This window comes from Macaca nemestrina, chromosome 10 (genome assembly GCF_043159975.1).
Source record: "Macaca nemestrina isolate mMacNem1 chromosome 10, mMacNem.hap1, whole genome shotgun sequence".
NCBI classification, from domain to species: Eukaryota; Metazoa; Chordata; class Mammalia; order Primates; family Cercopithecidae; genus Macaca; species Macaca nemestrina.
This window is the reverse complement of record NC_092134.1, coordinates 22,669,105-22,692,655: the sequence shown is the minus strand read 5'-3', so window position 1 is coordinate 22,692,655 and position 23,551 is coordinate 22,669,105. Positions and strand designations below refer to the sequence as shown.

Sequence of the window (23,551 nt, the reverse complement as noted above, 5' to 3'; positions counted from 1 at the left end):
AGAACCAGCAGAAGAGTGAAAGACAAATAAAGGAAGATCTGCTGACTAAACTGGAGGAAGGCAGGGATTTTTTTTAAAACATGATCTTGCTCTGTCACCCAGGCTGGACTGCAGTGGCACGATCATAGCTCACTGCTGCCTCAAACTCCTGGGTTCAAGTGATCCTCCCACCTCAGTCTCCCAAAGTGCTGGGATTACAGGGATCTTTTATAAAGAGCTAGAACTGTGATCTTAGTAGACAAGCCAAACAGATGTGGAAGGGAAGTGAAATTTTGAAGGCTTAACTAGGTGTGTGTGTATATATATACATACACACACACACACACACACACATATACACATACATATAAAATTTATTTTTTATTTTTGAGATGGAGTTTCACTCTTGTTGCCCAGGCTGGAGTGCAATGGCACCATCTCGGCTCACCTCAATTTCCGCCTCCTGAGTTCAAGCGATTCTCCTGCCTCAGCCTCCCGAGTAGCTGGGATTACAGGCATGCACCACCACGCCCGGCTAATTTTGGAGTTTTAGTAGAGACGGGGTTTCTCCATGTTGGTCAGGCTGGTCTCACGTGATCCACCTGCTTCAGCTTCCCAAAGTGGCTGGGATTACAGGCGTGAACCACCGCACCCAGCCCGCTAGGTAGATAGTAAGAGAAGAAGACACCCACAAATATACAAAAACTTAAAAGGAAGTTGCAGTAATATTATAAATTACTGGAAAAAAATAATATACATGTATTTTGAAACTGTTTTACTCTGTTACCCAGGCTGGAGTGCGGTGGTGCAATCTCAGCTCACTGCAGCCTCCACCTCCCAAGCTCAAGCGATCCTGTCACCTCAGCCTTCTGAGTAGAGGAACTACAGGTGCGTGCCACCACACCTAGCTAACCTTTTTTTTTTTTTTTTTTTTTTTTTGAGACGGAGTCTCACTCTATCATCCAGGCTGGAGTGCAGTGGTGCAATCTCAGCTGTCTGCAAGTTCTGCGTCCCAGGTTCACGCCATTCTTCTGCCTCAGCCTCCCGAGTAGCTGGGACTACAGGCACCTGCCACCACACCCGGCTAATTTTTTGTATTTTTAGCAGAGACGGGGTTTCACCATGTTACACACCTGGGTAACTTTTTTTTTTTTTTTTTTCAGACGAGGTTTCACCGTGTTCCCTAGGTTGACCTCGAAATCCTGAGCTCAGGCAATCCACCTGTCTTGGCCTCCCAAAGTTCTGGGATTACAGGTGTGAGCCACCATGGCTGGCCAAAAAATAAATTATTTTTTAAATTGTGTGAGAACATTGGTTATCTCTCTAAAAAATTAAATTGTGGGCTGGGCATGGCGGCTCATGCCTAAAATCTCAGCACTTTGGGAAGCCGAGGTGGGTAAATCACTTGAGGCCAGGAGTTTGAGACTAGCCTGATCAACATAGTGAAATCCAATCTCTACTAAAAATACAAAAATTAACTGGTGTGGTGGCTCATGCCTGTAGTCCCAGCTACTTAGGAGGCTGAGGCAGGAGAATCGCTTAAGCCCAGGAGGCAGAGGTTGCAGTGAGCCAAGATCGTACCACTGCACTCCAGCCTGGGCAAAAAAGTGAGACTCTGTCTTAAAAAAAAAAAAAAAGTTAAATTGGATCCCAAACTCACATTATATACAAGAGTAAATTCCAAGAGTAAAAAGAAATATTGAAAAGTCTTAGAATATGGAATATTGGGATAAGAAATGGCAGCTTCAATAATATATAAAAGTACACAAGCTGTTAAGGAAAATTTAGATCAACTTGACCACATTAAAAGATAACAGTTTATCTGGGTGCGGTGGTTCACACCTGTAATCCCTGCACTTTGGGAGGCCGAGGTGGGCGGATTGCTTGAGCCCAGGAGTTTGAGACCAGCCAGGCCAACACGGTAAAATCCCATCTCTACTAAAATACAAAAATTAGCCGGGCATGGTGGCACATGCCTGTAGTCCTAGCTACTCAAGAGGCTGAGGTGAGAGGATCACTTGAGCCTGGGAGATCAAGGCTCCAGCCTGGGTGACACAGTGAGACCTTGTTTCAAAAAAAAAAAAAAAAAAAGGTAATAAAAGTTCCTCAAAATTGATCAAAGATCTGTGTGTCAGAGCCAAAACTATACAATTCTTAGAAAAAAAACAGAGGGAGAAAGCTTCATGACATTGGATTTGGCCATGATTTTTTGGATATGACACTAAAAGCACAGGCAACAAAAGAACAAATATATCAGTTGGATTGTATCAAAATTTAAAGCTTCCGTGCATGAGACACAATCAACAGAGTGAAAAGGCAACCAACAGAATGAGGGAAAATTGTTGCAAGTCGTATATTTGATAAAGGATTAATATCCAGATAATATGGCTCACACCTGTAACCGTAGCACTTTGGGAGGCTGAGCAGGGAGGATCACTTGAGCTCAGGAGTTCAAGACTAGCCTGGGCGACTTAGCGAGACCTCATCTCTACTAAAAATTTTAAAAAAGATCCAAGAGTCGTGGCACACACCTGTAGTCCCAGCTACTTGGGAGCCTGAGGTGAAAGGATTGTTTGAGCCCAGGAGGATGAGGCTGCATTGAGCCGTGATCATGCCTCAGCATTCCAGCCTGGGAGACAGAGGGAAACTTTGTCTCTACAAAACAAAAACAAAAACAAAAACAAACAAACAAAAAAACAGAATACAGGCCGGGTGCAGTGGCTCACGCCTGTAATCCCAGCACTTTGGGAGACTGAGGTGGGCGGATCACCTGAGGTTAGGAGTTGGAGACCAGCCTGACCAACATAGTGAAACCCCATCTATACTAAAAATATAAAAAATTAGCCAGGTGTGGTGGTGGGCACCTGTAATCCCAGCTACTCTGGAGGCTTAGGCAGGAGAATCGCTTGAACCCAGGAGGCAGAGGTTGCAGTGAATCGAGATCATGCCATTGCACTCCAGCCTAGCCTGGGCGACAGTGAGAGACTCTGTCTCAATGCAAACAAAAAAACCCACAAAAAACAGAATATATAAGGAACTCTTACATCTCAACAACAAAAAAACCAACTAAAAAACAGGCAAGGCTGGGTGCGGTGGCTCACACCTGTAATCCCAGCACTTTGGGAGGCGGAGGTGGGAGGATCGCGAGGTCAGGAGTTTGAGACCAGCCTGACCAACACTGTGAAACCTGTCTCTACTAAAAAACATACAAAAATTAGCCAGGCGTGGTGACGCGCACCTATAATCCCAGCTATTCAGGAGGCTGAGGCAGGAGAATTGCTTGAACCCAGGAGATGGAGGTTGCAGTGAGCCAAGATCGCACCACTGCACTCCAGCCTGAGAGACAGAGCGAGACTCTGTTTGAAAAAGAAAAAAAAAAAACAGCCAAATAACTTAAATAGACATTTCTTTAAGGAAGATATATAAATGGCCAATGAGCACATGAAAAGACGATCAACATCACTAGTCATTAAGAAAATGCAAATCAAGGCCGGGTGCGGTGGCTCAAGCCTGTAATCCCAGCACTTTGGGAGGCCGAGAGGGGCGGATCACGAGGTCAGGAGATCAAGACCATCCTGGTTAACACAGTGAAACCCCATCTCTACTAAAAAATACAAAAATCTAGCTGGGCGAGGTGGCGGGTTCCTGTAGTCCCAGCTACTCGGGAGGCTGAGGCAGGAGAATGGCGTAAACCCGGGAGGCAGAGCTTGCAGTGAGCTGAGATCCGGCCACTGCACTCTAGCCTGGGGGACAGAGCGAGACTCCGTCTCAAAAAAAAAAAAAAAAAGGAAAATGCAAATCAAAATCACAATGAGATACTCCCTCATACCTATTACAAAACAGAAAATAGGTTGGGCTCACGCCTGTAATCCCAGCACTTTGGGAGGCCGAGGTGGGCGGATCCCCTGAAGTCGGGAGTTCAAGTTGCCTGACCAACATGGAGAAACCCCATCTCTACTAAAAATACAAAATTAGCCAGGCCTGATGGCACATGCTTGTAATCCCAGCTGCTCGGGAGGCTGAGGCAGGAGAATCGATTGAACCTGGGAGCAGAGGTTGTGGTGAGCTGAGATGGCGCCATTGCACTCCAGCCTGGGCAACAAGAGTGAAACTCGGTCTCAAACAAAACAAAACAAAACAGCAAATAAGAAGTGTTGGTGAGGATGTGGAAACATTGGAACCCTTGTGCTCTGTTGGTGGAAATGTAAAATGGTAGTCATTATGGAAGAGAGTATGGTGGCTCCTCAAAAATTAAAAATTGAATTACCATATAATTTAGCAATTCCACTTCTGAGTATATACCCAAAGGAACTGAAAGTGAGGATTTGGCTGGGCACAGTGGTTCATGCCTTTAATCCCAGCACTTTGGGAGGCCAAGGTGGGCAGATCACTTGAGGTCAGGAGTTTGAGACCAGCCTGGCCACCATGGCAAAACCCCATCTCTACTAAAAATACAAAAATTGGCTGATGTGGTGGCATACGCCTGTAATCTCAGCACTTTGGGAGGCTGAGGCTGGAGGATGGCTTGAACCTTGGAGGCGGAGACTGCAGTAAGATGGGACGTGGCATTGCACTCCTGTCTGGGCAACAGAGCAACATTGTCTCATACACACACACACACACACACACAAGGGGATTCAAACAGATATTTGTTCATCCATGTTTGTAGCAGCATTATTCACAATAGCCAAGGCATGGAAGCAATCTGAGTGTCCTTTGACAGATGAATGGATGAGGAAAATATGGTCCATCCATACAGTGTTTTTTTTTTTTTTTTTTTTTTTTGAGATGGAGTCTCACTCTGTCACCCAGGCTGGAGCGCAGTGGTGCGATCTTGGCTCACTGCAAGCTCTGCCTCCTGGGTTCATGCCATTCTCCTGCCTCAGCCTCCTGAGTAGCTGGGACTACAGGCGCATACCAACACACCCAACTAATTTTTGTATTTTTAGTAGAGATGGTTTCACCATGTTGGCCAGGATGGTCTTGATCTCTTGACGTCGTGATCCGCCTGCCTCAGCCTCCCAAAGTACTGGGATTACAGGCATGAGCCACTGCACCCGGTTATTTAGTCTTAAAAAGGAAGGAAGTTCTGGTTGGGTGCTATTGCTCATGCTTGTAATCCCAGCACTTTGGGAGGGTGAGGCAGGAGGATCATTGGAGCCTAGGAGTTTGAGACTAGCCTGGACAACATAGCAAGACCCTATCTCTCAAAAGAAGAAGTTTTTTAACTTGGCATGGTGGTGTGAACCTATAGTTTTAGCTACTCGGGAAGCTGAGGTGGGAGGATCACTTGAATCCAGGAGTTCAAGATTACAGTGAGCTATGAGTGTGCCACTGCCCTCCAAAATGGGTGACAGAGTGACACCTTGTCTCTAAAAAGAAAAGAGAAAAAAAGGGGGAACTGGGCATAGGGGCTCACATCTATAATTCTAGTACTTTGAGAGGCCGAGGTGAGTCACCTGAAGTCAGGAGTTCAAGACCAGCCTGGCCAACATGGTGAAACCCCACCTCTACAAAAAATACTAAAATTAGCTGGGCATGGTGGTACATGCCTATAATCCCAGCTATTTGGGAGGCTGAGGCAGGAGAATTGCTTGAACTTGGGAGAAAGAGGTTGCAGTGAGCTGAGATCACGCCACTGCACACCAGCCAGGGCAACAGAGCCAAAAAAAAAAAAAAAAAGAAAAAAATTTAAATTTTAACACAGGCTACAACATGGATGTAATTCTTAAAGGACATTATGCTAAGTGAAATAAGCCAGTCACAAGCAGACAAATACTTTGTGATTCCACTTATAGGAGATACCTAGGGTAGTCAAATTCATAGAGACAGAAAGCAGAATGGTGGTTGCTAGGGGTTGGGGGGCGGAGGAACGGGGAATTATTGTTTGATGGGTACAGAGTTTCAGTTTGGCAAGATGAAAAAGAATTCTGGAGATGGACTGTGTTGATGGCTGCACAACAGTGTGAATTGTACTTATTACCACTGAACTGTACACCTAAAGATGGTTTCTGAAATTTTATGTTATATATATTTTACCACAATTAAATCTTGTTTTTTTGTTTTGATTTGTTTTGTTTTGTTTTGTTTTGTAGATGGAGTCTCTCTCTGTCACCAGGCTGGAGTGCAGTGGCACAATCTCAGCTCACTGCAACCTCCACCTCCCCTGTTCAAGCGATTCTCCTGCCTCAGGCTCCCAAGCAGCTGGGACTACAGGTGCACGCCCCTACGCCCAGCTAATTTTTTTTTTTTTTTTTTTTTTTTGTATTTTAATAGAGACAGGGTTTCTCCATGTTGCCCAGGCTGGTCTCGAACTCCTGAGCTCAGGCAATCCACTCGCCTCAGTCTCCCAAAGTGCTAGGATTACAGGTGTGAGCCACTGTTCCCAGCCAAAGTTTTTCTTTAAAGTTTGAGTTGTTAGAGGAGTAGGAAAAGGGTCTGTGTGGCCAAAGTGTGTAGCGAATGATGGGGAGGTAGAAAATGAAATTAAGAAGGTGGGGAGAGGGCCGGATGCAGTGACTCACACCTGTAATCCCAGCACTTTGGGAGAAAGAGGCGGGCAGATCACCTAAGGTCAGGAGTTTGAGACAAGCTTAGCCAACATGGTGAAACCCTGTCTCTACTAAAAATACAAAAATTAGCTGGGCATGGTGGCATGTGCCTGTACTCCCAGCTGCTTGGGGGACTGAAGCACGAGAATTGCTTGAACCCAGGAGGTGGAGGTTGCAGTGAGCTGAGATGGCGCCATTACACTCCAGCCTGGGCGACAAGAGCGAAACTCCGTCTCAAAAAATAAAAATAAAAATAAAAATAAAAATAAAAATAAAACATGACTCATTCAAATATAGAATGGAAGCCTGGGCATGGTGGCTCATACCTGTAATCCCAGCACTTTGGGAGGCTGAGGCAGGCATTTGAGCCCAAGAGTTCGAGACCAGCCTGGGCAATAAGTTGAAACCCTGTCTCTACAAAAAATACAAAAATTAGCAGGGCATGGTGGTGTGCGCCTATAGTCCCAGCTACTTGAGAGGCTGAGGTGGGCAGATGGCATGAGCCCGGAGGTGGAGGTTGCAGCGAGCCAAGATTGCACCATTGTACTCCAGCCTGGGTGACAGAGTGAGACCCCACCTCACACAAAACAAAAAACAAAACAAACAAATATAGAATTGACACATGTCAGAAATGTATTCTACTTGTCAAAGAGGAAACTGTCGGATGGTGAAGTTGGTTCAGAGAATGTTTTCAGGAAGTAGGTACTTGAGGAAGTGGGAAACTTAGATACAAAACTGGTTAATCTTCCGCAGGGTAGTAAGAACTATAAGCTATGGGATTGTCTTTTGTACTGGAGAGAAATAATTCAAAACTCTACTGCACAAGGCCAGGAACAGTGGCTCATGCCTGTAATCCCAGCATTTTGGGAGGCCGAGGCAGGCAGATTACTTGAGGTCAGGAGCTCGAGACCAGCAGTCTAGCTAACACAGTAAAATCCCATCTCTACTAAAAAAAAAAAAAAAAAAAAAAATTAGCTGGTGGAGCACACCTGTAGTCTCAGCTACTCGGGAGGCTGAGGCAGAAGAATTGCTTTAACCCAGGAGGTGGAGGTTGCAGTTAGCTGAGATTATGCCACCGCACTCCAGCCTAGGCAACAGAGTGAGACTCTGTCTCAAAAACAAAAACAAGCAAAAAACAACCAAAAACTCTACTGGACAAAAATCTGGGCCTTTAATCAATCAATACCTATGCAAACAAAGGAGCATTCCCTGGCCTATATAAGTAGTTGGTGGGCCACATCTGGCCTGGCTGCTTGTGTTTGTAATAAGATTTTAATTTTATTATTTTTAAAAATAAGAGATGGGGTCACACTATGTTGGTCTTGAGCTCTTGGCCTCAAGCAATCCTCCTGCCTCGGCCTCCCAAAGTGCTGGGATTACAGGTGTGAGCCACCATGACCAGCCTAAAATATAGTTTTATTGGAACACAGCCATACCCAATTATTTCTGTAGCTCCTGAGGCTGCTTTTGCTGTACAGAAACTGTGGACCATGATGACCGATAGAGTTGAGTGGTCGACAGATAGGAAACAGCCCACAAAGCCTAAAATATTTACTACCTGGACCTTTACGGGAACAGTTTGCTGATCCCTGCTAGAGAATTAAGTAATCTTTGGGTGAGCTTGTGAAACAAAGTCCTAGATGACATTGAAAGAACTACACTGCCCTCTCTTGGTCTTATTTCCAAAATTTGGATTATTTTTCTTAAAAAGGAGATGTTTGGTTTAAAAATTGGTGGGGCATTTTGCATTGTTATCCCTGGTCTGTATTTTCTAAATCTTCCCGTTTACTCACCCCATAACCCCGCCACCCTCTTTCTGCATTAGTGACAATGCCTCTTAGTATCTGTCAAACTTGCATAACGAGATTTAGAAAATATGATTAAGTACAGAGTTTATTCAAGTGCAAGGCTTGAGGATGATCACCTGGGAAACACAGACTCCGAAGGAATGGGGTCAGTGTTGGAAAGAGGAGAAGCTAAGGTTTCACTTATATAGATAGAAACAGTTTCAGCTGAGTTGCAACATTTTCCATACAAGGCCCATATGTATGTTACAGTCATTTGATTAAAGCAGCTTGAGACATTTCAAGGAAGATGCTTTAGCATTCTATGAAGAGGAGTAATGTCCTGAGAGGGTCTTATCTCTGGTGCTAGTGGGTCATTTCTTTCTTTTTTTTTTCTTGAGATGGAGTCTCCCTCTGTCATCCAGGCTGGAGTGCAGTAGTGTGATCTTGGCTAACTGCAACCTCCTCCTCCCAGGTTCAAGTGATTCTCCTGCCTCAGCCTCCTGAGTAGCTGGGATTACAGGTTTGTGCCACCACACCCGGCTATTTTTTTTTTTTTTTTTTTTGGTAGAGATGGGGTTTCACCATGTTGGTCAGGTTGGTCTCAAACTCCTGACCTTGTGATCTGTCTGCCTTAGCCTCCCAAAATGCTGAGATTACAGGCGTGAGCCACCGTTTATTGCTCAGGCTGGAGTGCAGTGGTGCAATCTCGGCTCACTGTAACCTCCACCTCCTGAGTTCAAACAAGTCTGCCTCAGCCTCCCAAGTAGCTGGGATTACAGGTGCCCACTACCATGCCCAATTTTTATATTTTTAGTAGAAACGGGGTTTCACCATATTGGCCAGGCTTGTCCCCAGCTCCTGATCTCAGGTGATTCACCCATCTTGGCCTCCCAAAGCGCTGGGATTACAGGCATGAGCCACCGCGCCCGGCCTACTGGGTCATTTCTAATCATTTACAGGACAAAGCAGAAATTGCAACTGCATACTACATGGCCACATTCCTCCCAAGGCTCAGAAGAAAGTTCCAGCAGCTTTAAGTTTGAATTATTTAATTTAAAATATTCCAACTCTTGGCTGGGCACGGTGGCTCACACCTGTAGTCCCAGCACCTTGGGAGGCTGAGGCAGGCAGATCACCTGAGCTCAGGAGTTCGAGACCAGCCTGCCAATATGGCAAAACCCTGTCTCTACTAAAAATACAAAAATTAGCCAGGCATGGTGGTGAGCACCTGTAGTCCCAGCTACTCGGGAGGTTAAGGCACGAGAATCATTTAAACTTGAGAGGCAGAGGTTGCAGTGAGCCTATCCTGGGCCACTGCACTGCAGCCAGGGCAACAGAGTAAGACTCTGTCTCAAAATAAATAAATAAATAATAAAATAAAATAAAATATCCCAGCTCTTTCCTCTGAGGGTGGAACTTATGAAAGGCTCTTTTTAAGTGCAGGTAAGCCTGGAAAGCAATTGGTGGTGAGTAATGTCCTTTGCAACATAGTTTTTGCTCGAGAAGGCATTCTGTTTCTGACTCCTGCTAAGGCTTCTGTAATTGAAGGCCCATTCTCATGGAAGCTCTCCTTGGGAGGGCCCCTCAGCTCCTTGGAATGAAGTTCTAGAACTGTTGGAAGTTCTGAGAGGGCAATGCTGGTGCCTGCCTGACCACTGCTGTTTCTGGGTCCTGGCACATAGTAGGTGCTCAGTAAATATTTGTTGAGTGAACTAGAGCCAATGAAAGAGTAGCATTTTCTCCTCTGCTCGGGGTCAACCCTGTGAGAGGAACCAAGTTTTGGTGACAAAGGCTGCCATCTGCAGGGAATAGGTGAAATGGCATTATTTAACATTGCTAAATCCTGAGGGCAATACAGTCGATTTCAAGGCAAGATTAATATATATTTTCTCCTTTTGCTTTCTGGAGATTTAATCAACATCATTTTGTCTTTTCCAATTAAGGAAACCTGCACCCTGCACCCTTTCTCAAATAACATGTCTAAGCTTTTGCTTATTTATTTATTTTTTATTTTTTAAGACGGAGTCTTGCTCTGTCACCCAGGCTGGAGCGCAGTGGCGTGATCTCGGCTCGCTGCAACCTCCACCTCCTGGGTTCAAGCAATTCTCCTGCCTCAGCCTCCTGAGTAGCTGGGACTACGTGTGCACCACCACACCCAGCTAATTTATTGTATTTTTAGTAGAGCCAGGATGGTCTCTATCTCCTGACCTCATGATCCGCCCGCCTCGGCCTCCCAAAGTGCTGGTATTACAGGCGTGAGCCACCAAGCCCGGACAGCTTTTATTTTCTTTCAAATGGAGACAGGGTTTTGCTGTGTCACCCAGACTGAAGTGCAGTAGCATGATCATAGCTCACTGCAGCTTCCAACTCTAGGGCTCAAGTGATCCTCCCATTTCAGCCTCCTGAGTAGCTAGGACTGGTGTGTGGCACTACATCTGGCCAATTTGTTTTTGTTTTTTTGTGGAGAAAGAGTCTTGCCATATTGTCCAGGTTGCATTTTAAAGCTTTTTGAGGGCTTAGTTAGCCAGGCTGCATACTGCATACACCATGTTGTATGCACAAAACTGGTACCTAGGTACCACTATTTTTCTGTTTTATAGATGAAGAATCTGAACACAGAAACCATGCCCAAAGTTATACTGCTAGCAAGTGGCAGAACTAGGGATTTGAATACTGTGGCTTCAGAAAGTGTGCTTGTTTTCTCTTTTCCCTCCCTCCCTCCCTCCCTCCCTCCCTCCCTCCCTCCCTCCCTCCCTCCCTCCCTCCCTCCCTTCCTTCCTTCCTTCCTTCCTTCCTTCCTTCCTTCCTTCCTTCCTTCCTTCCTTCCTTCCTTCCTTCCTTCCTTCCTTCCTTCCTTCCTTCCTTCCGACAGAGTCTCACTCTGTTGCCCAGGCTGGAGTGCAGAGGCAATCTCGGCTCACTGCAACCTCCACCTCCCAGGTTCAAGGGATTCTCGTGCCTCAGCCTCCCAAGTAGCTGTGACTACAGGCGCCCACCACCAGGCCCCAGTAATTTTTGTATTTTTAGAAAATTTTTCAGTAGGGACGGGGTTTTACCATGTTGGCCCGGCTGGCCTGGAACTCCTGACCTCAAGTGATCTGCTCACCTCAGCATCCCAAAATGCTGGGATTACAGGCGTGAGCCACTACGCCCGGCCCAGTAGACCTTTTTTTTTTCTTTTTTGAGACAGAATCACACTTTGTGGCCCAAGCTGGAGTGCAGTGGCGCAATCTTGGCTCACTGCAACCTCCGCCTCCCAGGTTCAAGCAATTCTCCTGCCTTAGCCTCCCAAGTAGCTGGGATTACAGGCGCACGCCACCATGCCCAGCTAATTTTTTTGCATCTTTGGTAGAGATGGGGTTTCACCATGTTGGTCGGGCTGGTTTTGAACTGACCTCAAGTGATCCGCCCGTCTTGGCCTCTCCAAGTCCTAGGATTACAGGTGTGAGCCACCGCGCCTGGCCTAGACCTTATTTTTAAGAGCAGTTTTAGGTTCACAGCAAAATTGAGCAGAAAGTACAGAGATATATCCCCTGCCCCACATAGGCCTATCCTCCCCCATTATAGAATGTGTGCTTCTAATCATTTCACTATATTACCTCTCCGTGCCTGATAGGAAAATGTTTACATAAAACATATAGAAACACGGCAGATTGAGCCCATGCAGTTATCTCTGCTCTCTCCTGAAACACTCCTAAAATACTAGGAAAGGAATCAAAGAGGTATAAACCCACAAAGAATGGGAGAAGACTGCTCATGAGGGATCTCAAATCCTTTTTAGAAGATAGAATGTAGATGGGTGGTTTACCTGGGAGGAGAAACCCTAGTTCTTGCAGGAGTTGCTAATGAATAGCAAGGTAGTTAGAGCTGATAAACCCCAGAAAGGCTCGGGAATTGGTCGAAGGCCCCTGTGCTGAGTGGTGGGACCGAAAACCAATAATTAATTGAATATAAATACCATCTGGGGAGGCGAGGCAACATCCTAAAAACAGAGGGATTAAATGAAAGTGTGCAGGCTGGGCACGGTGGCTCACACCTGTAATCCCAGCACTTTGGGAGGCTGAGGTGGGCGGATCACCTGAGGTCAGGAGTTTGAGACCAGCCTGGCCAACATGGTGAAACCTCACCTCTATGAAAAATACAAAAATTAGCTGGATGTGGTGGCAGGTGTCTGCAGTTCCAGCTACTCAGGAGGCTGAGGCAGGAGAATCTCTTGAACCCGGGAGGTGGAGGTCACAGTGAGCCGAGATCACGCCACTACACTCCAGCCTGGGTGACAGAAGGAGACTGTCCCAAAAAGAAAGTGTGCAGCTAAAAACATTCTTAACATATTTTAACTAATCCTGTGGTTGGGTGGTAGTATTGGTATCATTATTCTGTATTAAGAATTAGTATTGTTATTGGTATTGTTTTTCTCTTTTTTTTTGGTGAGGGGGGAGGGAGACAGAGTCTTAATTGGAAGCATCAGTATGATGGATTTTATCTTGAAGAATACATATTTCTGAGCAGGCACAGTGGCTCATGCCTGTAATTCCAGCACTTTGGGAGGCCGAGGTGGGTGGATCACTTGAGGTCAGGAGTTTGAGGCCAGCCTGGCCAACATTGTGAAACCCCATCTCTACTGAAAATACAAAAATTATCTGGGGTTGTGGCATGTGCCTGTAATCCCAGCTACTTGGGAGGCTGAGGCAGGAGAATCGCTTGAACCCGGGAGGTGGAGGTTACAGTGAGCAGTGAGCTGAGATGGTGCCACTGCACTTCAGCCTGGGTGACAGAGCAAGACTCCATTTCAAATAAATAAATAAAAGGAAACAAACACACAAACAAACAAACAAACAAACACTGGGCATGGTGGCTCACGCCTGTAATCCCAGCACTTTGGGAGGCCAAAGTGGGTGGATTACCTGAGGTCAGGAGTTTGAGACCAGCCTGACCAACATGGTAAAACCCTGTCTCTACTAAAAATACAAAATTAGCCGGGCGAGGTGGTGTGTGCCTGTAATCCCAGCTACTTGGGAGGCTGAGGCAGGAGAATCACTTGAACCCGGGAGGCAAGGTTGCAGTGAGCCATGATCACACCACTGCACTCCAGACTGGGCAACAAGGGTGAAACTCTGTCTCAAGAGAAAAAAAAAAGAAGAAGAGGAATTCACTAACAGGCTGCCAGTAGCCAGTAAAAGGTAAGTGAAAGAGGAACTATCTGCATGTCCCGAGGAAAGAATGAAAACATATTTACAACACAGAAACAGAAATAGCGGTGGAGGAGGAGAGAGCAGGGTTGCTCAGTGGGACCAGGAAGCCAGCTGACTTTCATTTTTTGAAGCTCCTTATATACAGAAAAATGAGTTTATTTTTTCATTTCACATTTGACAAATACTTTCAGCACCCCAAGATTAAAATGTAATGTAGATGTGCTGTCACTAGGTGAATGGATTTCTTTTTCTTTCTTTCTTTCTTTCTTTCTTTCTTTCTTTCTTTCTTTTTTTTTTTTTTTTGAGACGGAGTCTTACTCTGTCGCCAGGCTGGAGTGCAGTGGTGTGATCTCAGCTCACTGCAACCTCCATCTCCCAGGTTCAAGTGATTCTCCTTGCCTCAGCCTCCCAAGTAGCTGGGATTACAGGCGCCCACCACCATGCCTGGCTAAATTTTTTGTATTTTTAGTAGAGACGGGTTTTCACTATGATGGCCAGGTTGCTCTCAAACTCCTGACCTCATGATCTGCCTGCCTCGGCCTCCCAAAGTGCTGGGATTATAGGCATGAGCCACCGCGCCCGGCCGTGATTGGATTTCTTAAAAGCCAGTTAATGAAACTGCAAAGAAAAACCACCATACACCTATCAGAATAACTAAAAACAAAAATGAAAACAATGGTGGCCATCCTAAGTGCCCGTGAGCATGGGAAACTGGGACTTTCATACGTTGTTATTGGGAAAGCAAATGGGCCAGTCACTTTGGAAAAAAGTTAGGCAGTTTCTTATACATTTAAACACATACTGACCACACAGCCCAGAAATCTCACCCCTAGGTATGTATATAAGATAAATGAAACATATATTTTATTTTTAACCACCAAAACCTAGAAAAATCCAAATTCCTTCAACTGATGAATGGATGGATAAATTGCAAAAGAGCCATTTTTGGAATACTTGTCACCAAGAAAAAGAATGAACTGGGGCACCCGGCCTGTAATCCAGGCCTAGTGGCTCATGACTGTAATCCCAGCACTTTGGGAGGCCGAGGCGGGTGGATCACCTGAGGTTGGGAGTTCAAGACCAGCCTGACCAACATGGAGAAACCTCATCTCTACTAAAAATACAAAATTAGCCTGGCATAGTGGCGCATGCCTGTAATCCCAGCTACTTGGGAGGCTGAGGCAGGAGAATCATTTGAACCCAGGAGGTGGGGGTTGTGCTGAGCCAAGATCGTGCCATTGCACTCCAGCCTGGGCAACAAGAGCGAAACTCCATCTCAAAAAAACGAAACAAAACAAAATGGACTGGGTCAAGCATGGTGGCTCATGCCTGTAATTCCAGCACTTTGGGAGGCTGAGGCAGGAGGATCATTTAAGGCAGGAGTTTGAGATCAGCCTGGGTAATGTAGTGAAACTCCATTTCTACAAAAAATTGTAAAAAATAAAAAAATAATGAACTGAAAGAAATTTTTGCATATATGGTTAGAGGAGTTTCAACAAGCATGCCAAGACTACACAATGCAGAAAGAAGAGTCCCTTCAACAAATGATGCTGGAAAAACTGGAAATCATGTGCAGAAGAATGAAGCTGGATCCTTACTTTATACTATATACAGAAATGAACTCAAAATGGATTAATGACCTCAAAATGTTAAGACCTCAACACTCCTAGAAGAAAACATATGGGAAAAGCTTCAGGATATTAGATTTGGCAATGATTTCTTGGATAAGACACCAAAAGCACAGACAACAAAAAAGAAAAAATAGACAAATGGGACCATATCAGAGTAAAAACATGTGGACATCAAAGGCAAAAATCAACAGAGTGAAAGGCAACCCAATGGAATAGGAGAAAATATCTGTAAATCACCTATCTGTAAAGAGGATAATTTCCAGAATATATAAGGAACTCCTACAACTGAACAATGACAATAAACAACCCAATTATAAAATGGGCCTCTGACTTGATAGACATTTCTGCAAAGAAGATATACCAATGGCCAACAAGCACACAAAGAGATTCACAACATCACTAATCATTAGGGAAATCAAAACCATGAAATATCAACTTGTACCCATTAGGATGATAACTATCAAAATAACAGAAAACCATAAGTGTTGACAAGGATTTAGAGAAGTTGGGATGCTTATGCACTGTTTTTGGGAACATAAAATGGTACAGCCACTATGGAAAACAGCTAATTTTTTCACTTCCATAGAGATGGGGTCTTGCCAATGGCCCAAGCTTGTCTATGAACTCCTGGCCTCAAGTGATTCTCCCAGCTTGGTCTCTCAAAGTGCTGGGATTATAAGCGTGAGCCACCTTGCCCACATGTTCTACATCTTGATTGTGGTTGTGGTTAACATGATTGTATGTGTTTGTTAAAACTCATAAAACTAGGCCAGGCATGGTGGCTCATGCCTCTAATCCCAGCACTTTGGGAGGCCGAGGTGGGTGGATCAATTGAGGTCGGGGATTCAAGACCAGCCTGACCAACATGGTGAAACTCCATCTCTACTAAGAATACAAAAAAAGTTAGCTGTACATGGTGGTGTATGCCTGTAATTCCAGCTACTTGGGAGGTTGAGGTAGGAGAATCGCTTGAACTCAGGAGGCAGAGGTTGCAGGGAGCTGAGATTGTGTCATTGCACTCCAGCCTGGGCAACAAGAGCAAAATTCCGTCACAAAAAAACAAAAACATAAACAAAAAAACTCATAAAATTGAGCCAGGCGTGTGGCACGCGCTTGTAGTCCTAGCTACTCTAGAGGCTGAGGTGGGAGGATCCCTTAAGCCCAGGGGTTCAAGGCTGCAGCGAGCTATGATCGCACCACCTTACTCTAGCCTGGGCAACAGAGTGAGACTCTGTGTCTACCCAAAAATAAAAATAAAAAAGGAAATAAGAAATATTCATAGAATTGCCCACCGAAGAAACCTGTACCCTGATGTGTAAGAAAAACCTTACATCAAAACTATTACACAAAAAATGTATACTGCATATAAATTATCCCTCTATAAACCTAAGAAAAAAGAAATGTGGAGCAAGTATGGCAAAATGTCAATTTATGAATAATCTTGGAGGAGTACACAGTGGCTTTCTTTTCTGTGCCTTTCATCCTGTTTGGAAAATTTCTTTTTTTTTTTTTCAGAGAAGTCTTGCTCTTGTCCCCCAGGTTTGAGTGCAATGGCTTTATCTCGGCTCACTGCAACCTCAGCCTCCCGGGTTCAAACAATTCTCCTGCCTCTGCCTCCCAAGTAGCTGGGATTAAGGTGCCTGCCACCACTCCTGGCTAATTTTTGTATTTTTTAGTAGAGACGGGGTTTCACCACGTTGGCCAGGCTGATCTCCAACTCCTGACCTTGGCCTCCCAAAGTGCTGGGATTACAGGTGTGAGCCACTGTGCTCGGTCCCTGTTTGGAAAATTTCAATCTGAAAAGAATAAAAACAAAAATGATTTTTTAGAAAGCCGAGTTTATTCAAACTGCAGTCTGGTTCAATAATAGGATGCAAGGTTAAAACTGTATGGTAAGCTGGGTATGGTGACTCGTGCCTGTAATTCCAGCACTTTGGGAAGCTGAGGTGGGTGGATCACTTGAGGTCAGGAGTTTGAGATCAGCCTGGTCAACGTGGTGAAACCCTGTCTCTACTAAAAATACAAAAATTAGCCAGGCGAGGTGGCGGGCACGTGTAATCCCAGCTACTTGGGAGGCTGAGGCAGGAGAATCACTTGAACCTGGGAGGTGGAGGTTGCAGTGAGCTGAGATTGGGCCATTGCACACCAGCCTGGGCAAAAGAATGAGACTTTGTCTCAACGAAAAAAAAAAAGAAACCCAAAAAGAAAAAAAAAAAAAAACTGTATGGTAAACAAGGAATTCTTATTTCATTCCTGTTGGTGAATGTCTGTGACTGTATGTATGACTTTGTTTTAGAAAAGGTCAAATGCAAATGTGAGACCTTTCAAGAATGTGAAGTCTGCTCAGATAGTCCTTCTGTGCCCGTAACATTTCAGAAAACACTTAAAGAACAAGAATAGGCTGGGCGCAGTGGCTCATGCCTATAATCCCAGCACTTTGGGAGGCCGAGGTGGGTGGATCACTAGGTCAGGAGTTCGAGTATCTGGCCAAGATAGTGAAACCCCGTCTTACTAAAAATACAAAAATTAGTTGGGCACGGTGGCGGGCGCCTGTAGTCCCAGCTACTTGGGAGGCTGAGGCAGGAGAATCCCTTGAACCTGGGAGGCAGAGGTTGCAGTGAGCCGAAACTGCTCCACTGCACTCTAGCCTGAGTGACAGAGCAAGACTCAATTACAAAAAAAAAAAAAAAAAAAAAAAGGAGCAAGAATAGTACTCAGTGGTTGATGAGGTGTGTGCGGACTGAGAGAATGAGAGCAGTTGAGGATTATTTTCTTCTAGGTGTTGATCTGGAAATCAATTACCCGACTAGTTACTTCAGTCAAAATGGTACAGCCAAACCTCTGTCTTCACACAGTCTTGATCCCTTTGTAGCTCTAAAGCAACCCCTTTAGGAAGCTTGATGACTCTGCCACCTCATTTGTGAAATGTTTGGGTAAGATGAATAAAAATAGATATACTAATCACCAGAAAAAAATTTATGCTTTTTTTTTTTTTTTTTTTGAGACAGGGTCTCACTCTGTTGCCCAGGCCAGACTGCAGTAGTGTGACCATGGCTCACTGCAGCCCTTGACCTCCCGGCATCATGCAATCCTCCCACCTCGGCCTCCAGAGTAACTGGGTTTACAGGAACGTGCCATCATGCCCAGCTAATTTATTAATTTTAAGCAGGTTGGAGCCATGACTTCAGCAATAACAACAACAATAACCAATTCACCTCAAACCACACCAAAGAGCAAGACAGAGTGGTTGACACTACCTTGTGAAGTTAGCCTTAGTTTTGTTTCCCTACCTACATACTCCTCCTATCTTTGATTTTTTTTTTTCTTTCAGGCTCCTCATATATGGCAGCTTCTCAGCACAGAATTCTAAAAAGCTGAATTGTCTTGATCCTCCCAATGTCAGCATACACTATAAGGAATTGTGAATGCCAATAATCCTGGAGAAACAGATGGATATTTGAAATCACAAACATTTTTGCACAAACCAAATGTTGAGGTTTTGGGCACAATATGGAACTCAATCTTAGCCACTTTTGTGTCCTTCCATCCTAATGAGGGAACCTGCTAAGGCCAGGGACAAAAGGAAGGGAGAAAGTGTGTTCTGGGTTGAAAGATGAAAACAGGCTGTCAGAAATGGGTCACCTGTGAAATGAAAAGTTCCAGTGTTCCTAAGGTTTGCAAAATGTATCTGGGTAGGTGCAATCCTCATTCAGAGTCAAATGTCATAAAATTACTTTGGGGCCATCTACCAAGTGTATATTTGAGATTGGACAAAAGAGGCAGTGAAATTGGCAAATCATATCATAGCAGGTCCTTGTTGGAAAAATGGGATATCAGACCTGAAGAGGATCTCAGAGGTCCTATAACCATAACAAAAATTATAAAACTGGATGGGAATGGTGGCTCATGCCTGTAATCCCAGCACTTTGGGAGGCCAAGGTGGACGGATCACTTGAGATCAGGAGTTTAAGAACAGCCTGGCCAATATGGTGAAATCCCGGCTCTACTGAAAATACAAAAATTAGCTGGGCTGGTGGCGGGTGCCTGTAATCCCAGCTACTTGGGAGGCCGAGGCAGGAGAATCACTTGAACCTGGGAGGCAAAGGTTGCACTGAGCCAAGATCCTGCTACTGCACTCTAGCCTGGGTGACAGAGTGAAACTCCATCTCAAAAAAAAAAAAAAAAAAATTATAAAGCTAAAGGACGAGTTATCAAAATTTAATCCAGCAGTCTAAAATTTCAAAACAGAAAGTAGAACAAAATGGTTCACAGGTATTAAGAAATAGGAAAGAAAGTAGAGGGCTGGAAGTAAAGAGGTTTAAAAGGAAAACAAATATGCCCTGGTTTTAGAAGTTATGAGATGAAGGTTTGGAAAATATACTTTTGGTGTTTTTTTTTGTTTTGGAGACGGAGTCTTGCTCTGTCACCAGGCTGGAGTGCAGTGGTGTGATCTTGACTCACTGCAACCTCCACCTCCCAGATTCAAGCAGTTCTCCCACCTCAGCCTCCTGAGTAGCTGGGACTACAGGCGCCCATCACCACGCTCGGCTAATTTTTGTATTTTTAATAAAGATGGGGTTTCACCATATTGGCCAGGATGGTCTCGATCTCTTGACCTCATGATCCGCCCGCCTCAGCCTCCCAAAGTGCTGGGATTACAGGCGTGAGCCACCATGCCCAGTCTACTTTTGGTTATTTTTTTAAAAGGGGAAGCATTTAATCAGTTATTAAAAGCAGCCCAGAATTTCAGTCAGATGCTAAAGCAATCCTTCGCAGAAAAAAGAGAAATATCTGTCTTACACATTTGAGTGATTCAATTATATTTTTATACACTGTCTCTGGAATGCCACAGGAAGGTGCTAAAGATATCACTTTGATGATTTAATTTTGCTAAATACATTTAATAAACTAGATATATATATGCTGTTTGGCATTCTTTTGAATTGGTATATACATTTCTTGAATAAATACTGCATTATGTTTAAGGTTTTTTCGTTTTGGAGTGCAGTGGCCCGATCATGGTTCACTGTAGTCTTGAGCTCTCCGGGCTGAGGTGATCCTTCCACCTCAGCCTCCTGAGTAGCTGGGACTACAGACACGTGCCACCACACCTGGCTAATTTTTGTATTTTTTGTAGAGATATGGTTTCACCATGTTGCCCAGACTGGTCTCAACTCCTGGACTCAAGCGATCCTCCCAAAGGGCTAGGAGTACAGGTGTGAGCCACTGTGCCTGGCCATGTCTAAGTAGTTTGACATCTACTTCTGAATTGTACAGAGATTAAGTGTCAAAGGTGCAGCCAACATCCCTGGGCTTGGGTACCTCCTAAATAAGCCCATTCAGAATGGACAGGCTTTCCTAAATCTTAGGGTCTCCAGGTCATTTTGTAGCATTACAGTGGATTTGCTTTGTTTTCCCCTTTAAGATGTCTAAATTATTTTACTTAATTTTTGTGAAAGATTTTTGTCTTTAAAAAAGTTCTTAGGCCTGGCGTGGTGGCTCATGCCTGTAATCCCAGCTCTTTGGGAGGCTGAGGTGGGAGGATCACTTGAGGTCAGGAGTTTGTGACTAGCCTGATCAGCATAGTGAGACCCCCTCGCTACAAAAAATAATGATAATGGCCGGGCGCGGTGGCTCAAGCCTGTAATCCCAGCACTTTGGGAGGCCGAGACGGGTGGATCACGAGGTCAGGAGATCGAGACCATCCTGGTGAACACAGTGAAACCCCGTCTCTACTAAAACTACAAAAAAACTAGCCGGGCGAGGTGGCGGGCGCCTGTAGTCCCAGCTACTCGGGAGGCTGAGGCAGGAGAATGGCGTGAACCTGGGAGGTGGAGCTTGCAGTGAGCTGAGATCCGGCCACTGCACTCCAGCCTGGGCGACAGAGTGAGACTCCGTCTCAAAAAAAAAAAAAAAAAAAAAAAAAATAATAATAATAATGATAATAAAAGTTATTAAGTGTTCATTTGTCCCCTTTATCACAATACAGCAGACAGAAGTTATGTGGCAACCTTGTGAGATGCAGCTAAAACAAAAAAGGTGAAGCCAGTGTTGACAGAGTCTGGGATAGAGAGAATTCAGGGACAGTGATCTCACAGATCCCTATGCTCCTTTGAAACACCCACATTAGTGGTGTTGAGACGGCGCTTCCCAAATTTCCATCCAACTCATCTGCTTGTGTCGGGACATTTGTTAAAAATATTTATTCCTGGCTGGGAGTGGTGGCTCATGCCTGTAATCCCAACTACTCAGGACTCAAGAGGTTGAAGCAGGTGGATCACTTGAACCCAGGAGTTTGAGACCAGTCTGGGCGACGCCTGGGAGGGAGACCCGGGCGACGGAGGGAGACCTCGTCTCTACAAAAAAAATACAAAAATTAGCTGGGTATGGTGGCGCGCGCATGAGTTCCCAGCTACTCAGGAGGTTGAAGTGGGAGGATTGCTTGAGCCCCAGAGGTCGAGGCTGCAATGAGCCGAGATCGAACCACTGCACTCCAGCCTGGGCGACATGTCGAGTGAGACCCTGTCTCAAAAAAATCCCCCAAAAACTGATTCCTGGGTCCTGTCCTAGACTTACTGACTCAGGATCTCCTGAGGTGGTACCTGGAAATCCGTCTTTTTTTTTTTTTTTTTTTTTTTGGTTGAGACAGAGTCTCGCACTGTCGCCCAGGCTGGAGTGCAGTGGCACGCTCACGGCTCACTGTAGCCTCCACCTCCTGGGTTCAAGCGATTCTCCTGCCTCAGTCTCCCGAGTAGCTGGAACTACAGAAAATCCACATTTTTTAAGTAAGCGCCGCAGACCGGTTGGGAACCACAGCTGGGATTTACACGCCTCTCGTTTATGCCAGCTTCACAGCCGCTCACTAGTGCTCGCCCTAGTGCCTGCCATCGCTGCCTCACCCAGGCTCCGCCCTCTGGCCTCATCCAGGATCCGCCCCCTGCCTCATCCAGGCTTCGCCCCCGTCAGTCTCCGGCAGCTTCTCGCGGCTTAGCAAGCCGCTTCCCGTGATGCCTCGCGCCTGGGTGTAGCGGTTGCCGGGCAACGCGCGGTCCCTGGCGCGGGCGTAGTTGGGACCCGCTGGAAGATGAGGCCGCGAGGCCTCCCGCCGCTCTTGGTGGTACTCCTGAGCTGCTGGGCCTCAGTGAGCGCCCAGACCGAGGCCACCCCGGCGGTGACGACAGAGGGCCTCAACTCCACCGAGGCAGCCCTGGCGACTTTCGGACCTTTCCCGTCGACCAGGCCCCCTGGTACTCCTAGAGCACCAGGGTCCTCCTCCGGCCCCAGGCCTACCCCAGTCACGGACGGTGGGTACTATGTGCCAGCTCCTGTGGTCCACAGGGATCCAACCTCAAGGGGGCAGCCCGGGTGAGGACGTAATAATGATAGCTAACGCTTATTGAGCACTTACTGTGTGCAGACACTAAGTGTTCCATAAACGTCCGTTCTTTAAACAATAACCCTGAGAGGTAGCTCTTACTATCACTGTCATGTAAATGAGAAAACCGGGTCTCAGAGAGTTTAAGTGGTACAGTATCAGACCTTTGAAAATACTTGAAGTGATCCCAGACAACAGTAAGGCAAAGAGCAATAATGAATGAATCCTTGCAGCCCAAGACGAAATTAAGTCGAGACAATGGTGGAAATTGGTGCCTAGGCTGCATGGAACTTTCACTTAAAGAGAGGCCAAAGGTCTATCTTACTAAATGTGACTAGGTTAAGACGCTTGTCTGTTGACCTGAATTCTAAAAACCCAGGATTCCTCCTGTGTTGAATTGGAGGTGGGAAGCCATGGAAGGAGGGGTTATGCTCACTTCTTAGGAGTCATATTTAGGGATAATTAACATTTTTTTTTTTCAGAAAATGATTGTCTAATTCTAGAATTACACATTTAGTGGAAATATTTTATAATCTAATTTGACGTTTGGCTGGCGCCGTGGCTCACGCCTGTAATCCCAGCACTTTGGGAGGCCAAGTCGGGTGGATTGCTTGAGGTAGGAGTTCAAGATCTGCCTGGTCAACATGGCGAAACCCAGTCTCTACTAAAAATAGAAAAATTAGCCGGGCATGGTGGTGCATGCCTGTAATCCCAGTTACTCGGGAGGCTGAGGCAGGAGAATAGCTTGAACCTAGGAGGCAGAGGTTGCCGTAATTACCACTGCACTCCAGACTGGGCGACAGAGCAAGACTGTCTCAAAAAAAAAAAAAAAAAAAAAAAAATTGACGTGGATGACTTCAGAGAATGACTGTGACCCTCTAAGATTGAGTGCAAAACTTTGTGAATATGCCTTTTCCTGAGATGAGAGTTCATAGCAGCCGATTCTTAAAGTGGTTCATGATCTCAAAGTTTTTAAAATTTTCCAGTTGTGTGGATTGAGAGTAACCCCAATAGGTATGCAGTACTTTAAATCTTT

At 45.4% G+C, this 23,551-nt stretch overlaps 1 protein-coding gene across 4 annotated transcripts in view; it reads left to right on the top strand.

Moving 5' to 3' along the window:
• Positions 1 to 22,156: 22,156 nt before the first annotated feature.
• LOC105493416 (tectonic family member 1) overlaps positions 22,157 to 23,551 on the top strand; it is a 37,769-nt gene continuing 36,374 nt past the window's right edge. For 2 of the 4 annotated variants that reach the window (XM_011761019.3, XM_071071106.1), the window contains exon 1: positions 22,157 to 22,444. In XM_011761019.3, the coding sequence (XP_011759321.1) occupies positions 22,225 to 22,444 (220 nt within the window). In that variant the 5' untranslated portion in view covers positions 22,157 to 22,224. Of the gene's footprint in view, positions 22,506 to 23,551 lie in introns of all 4 variants that reach the window. The other 2 variants (XM_011761018.3, XM_071071107.1) reach the window with 2 other exon arrangements.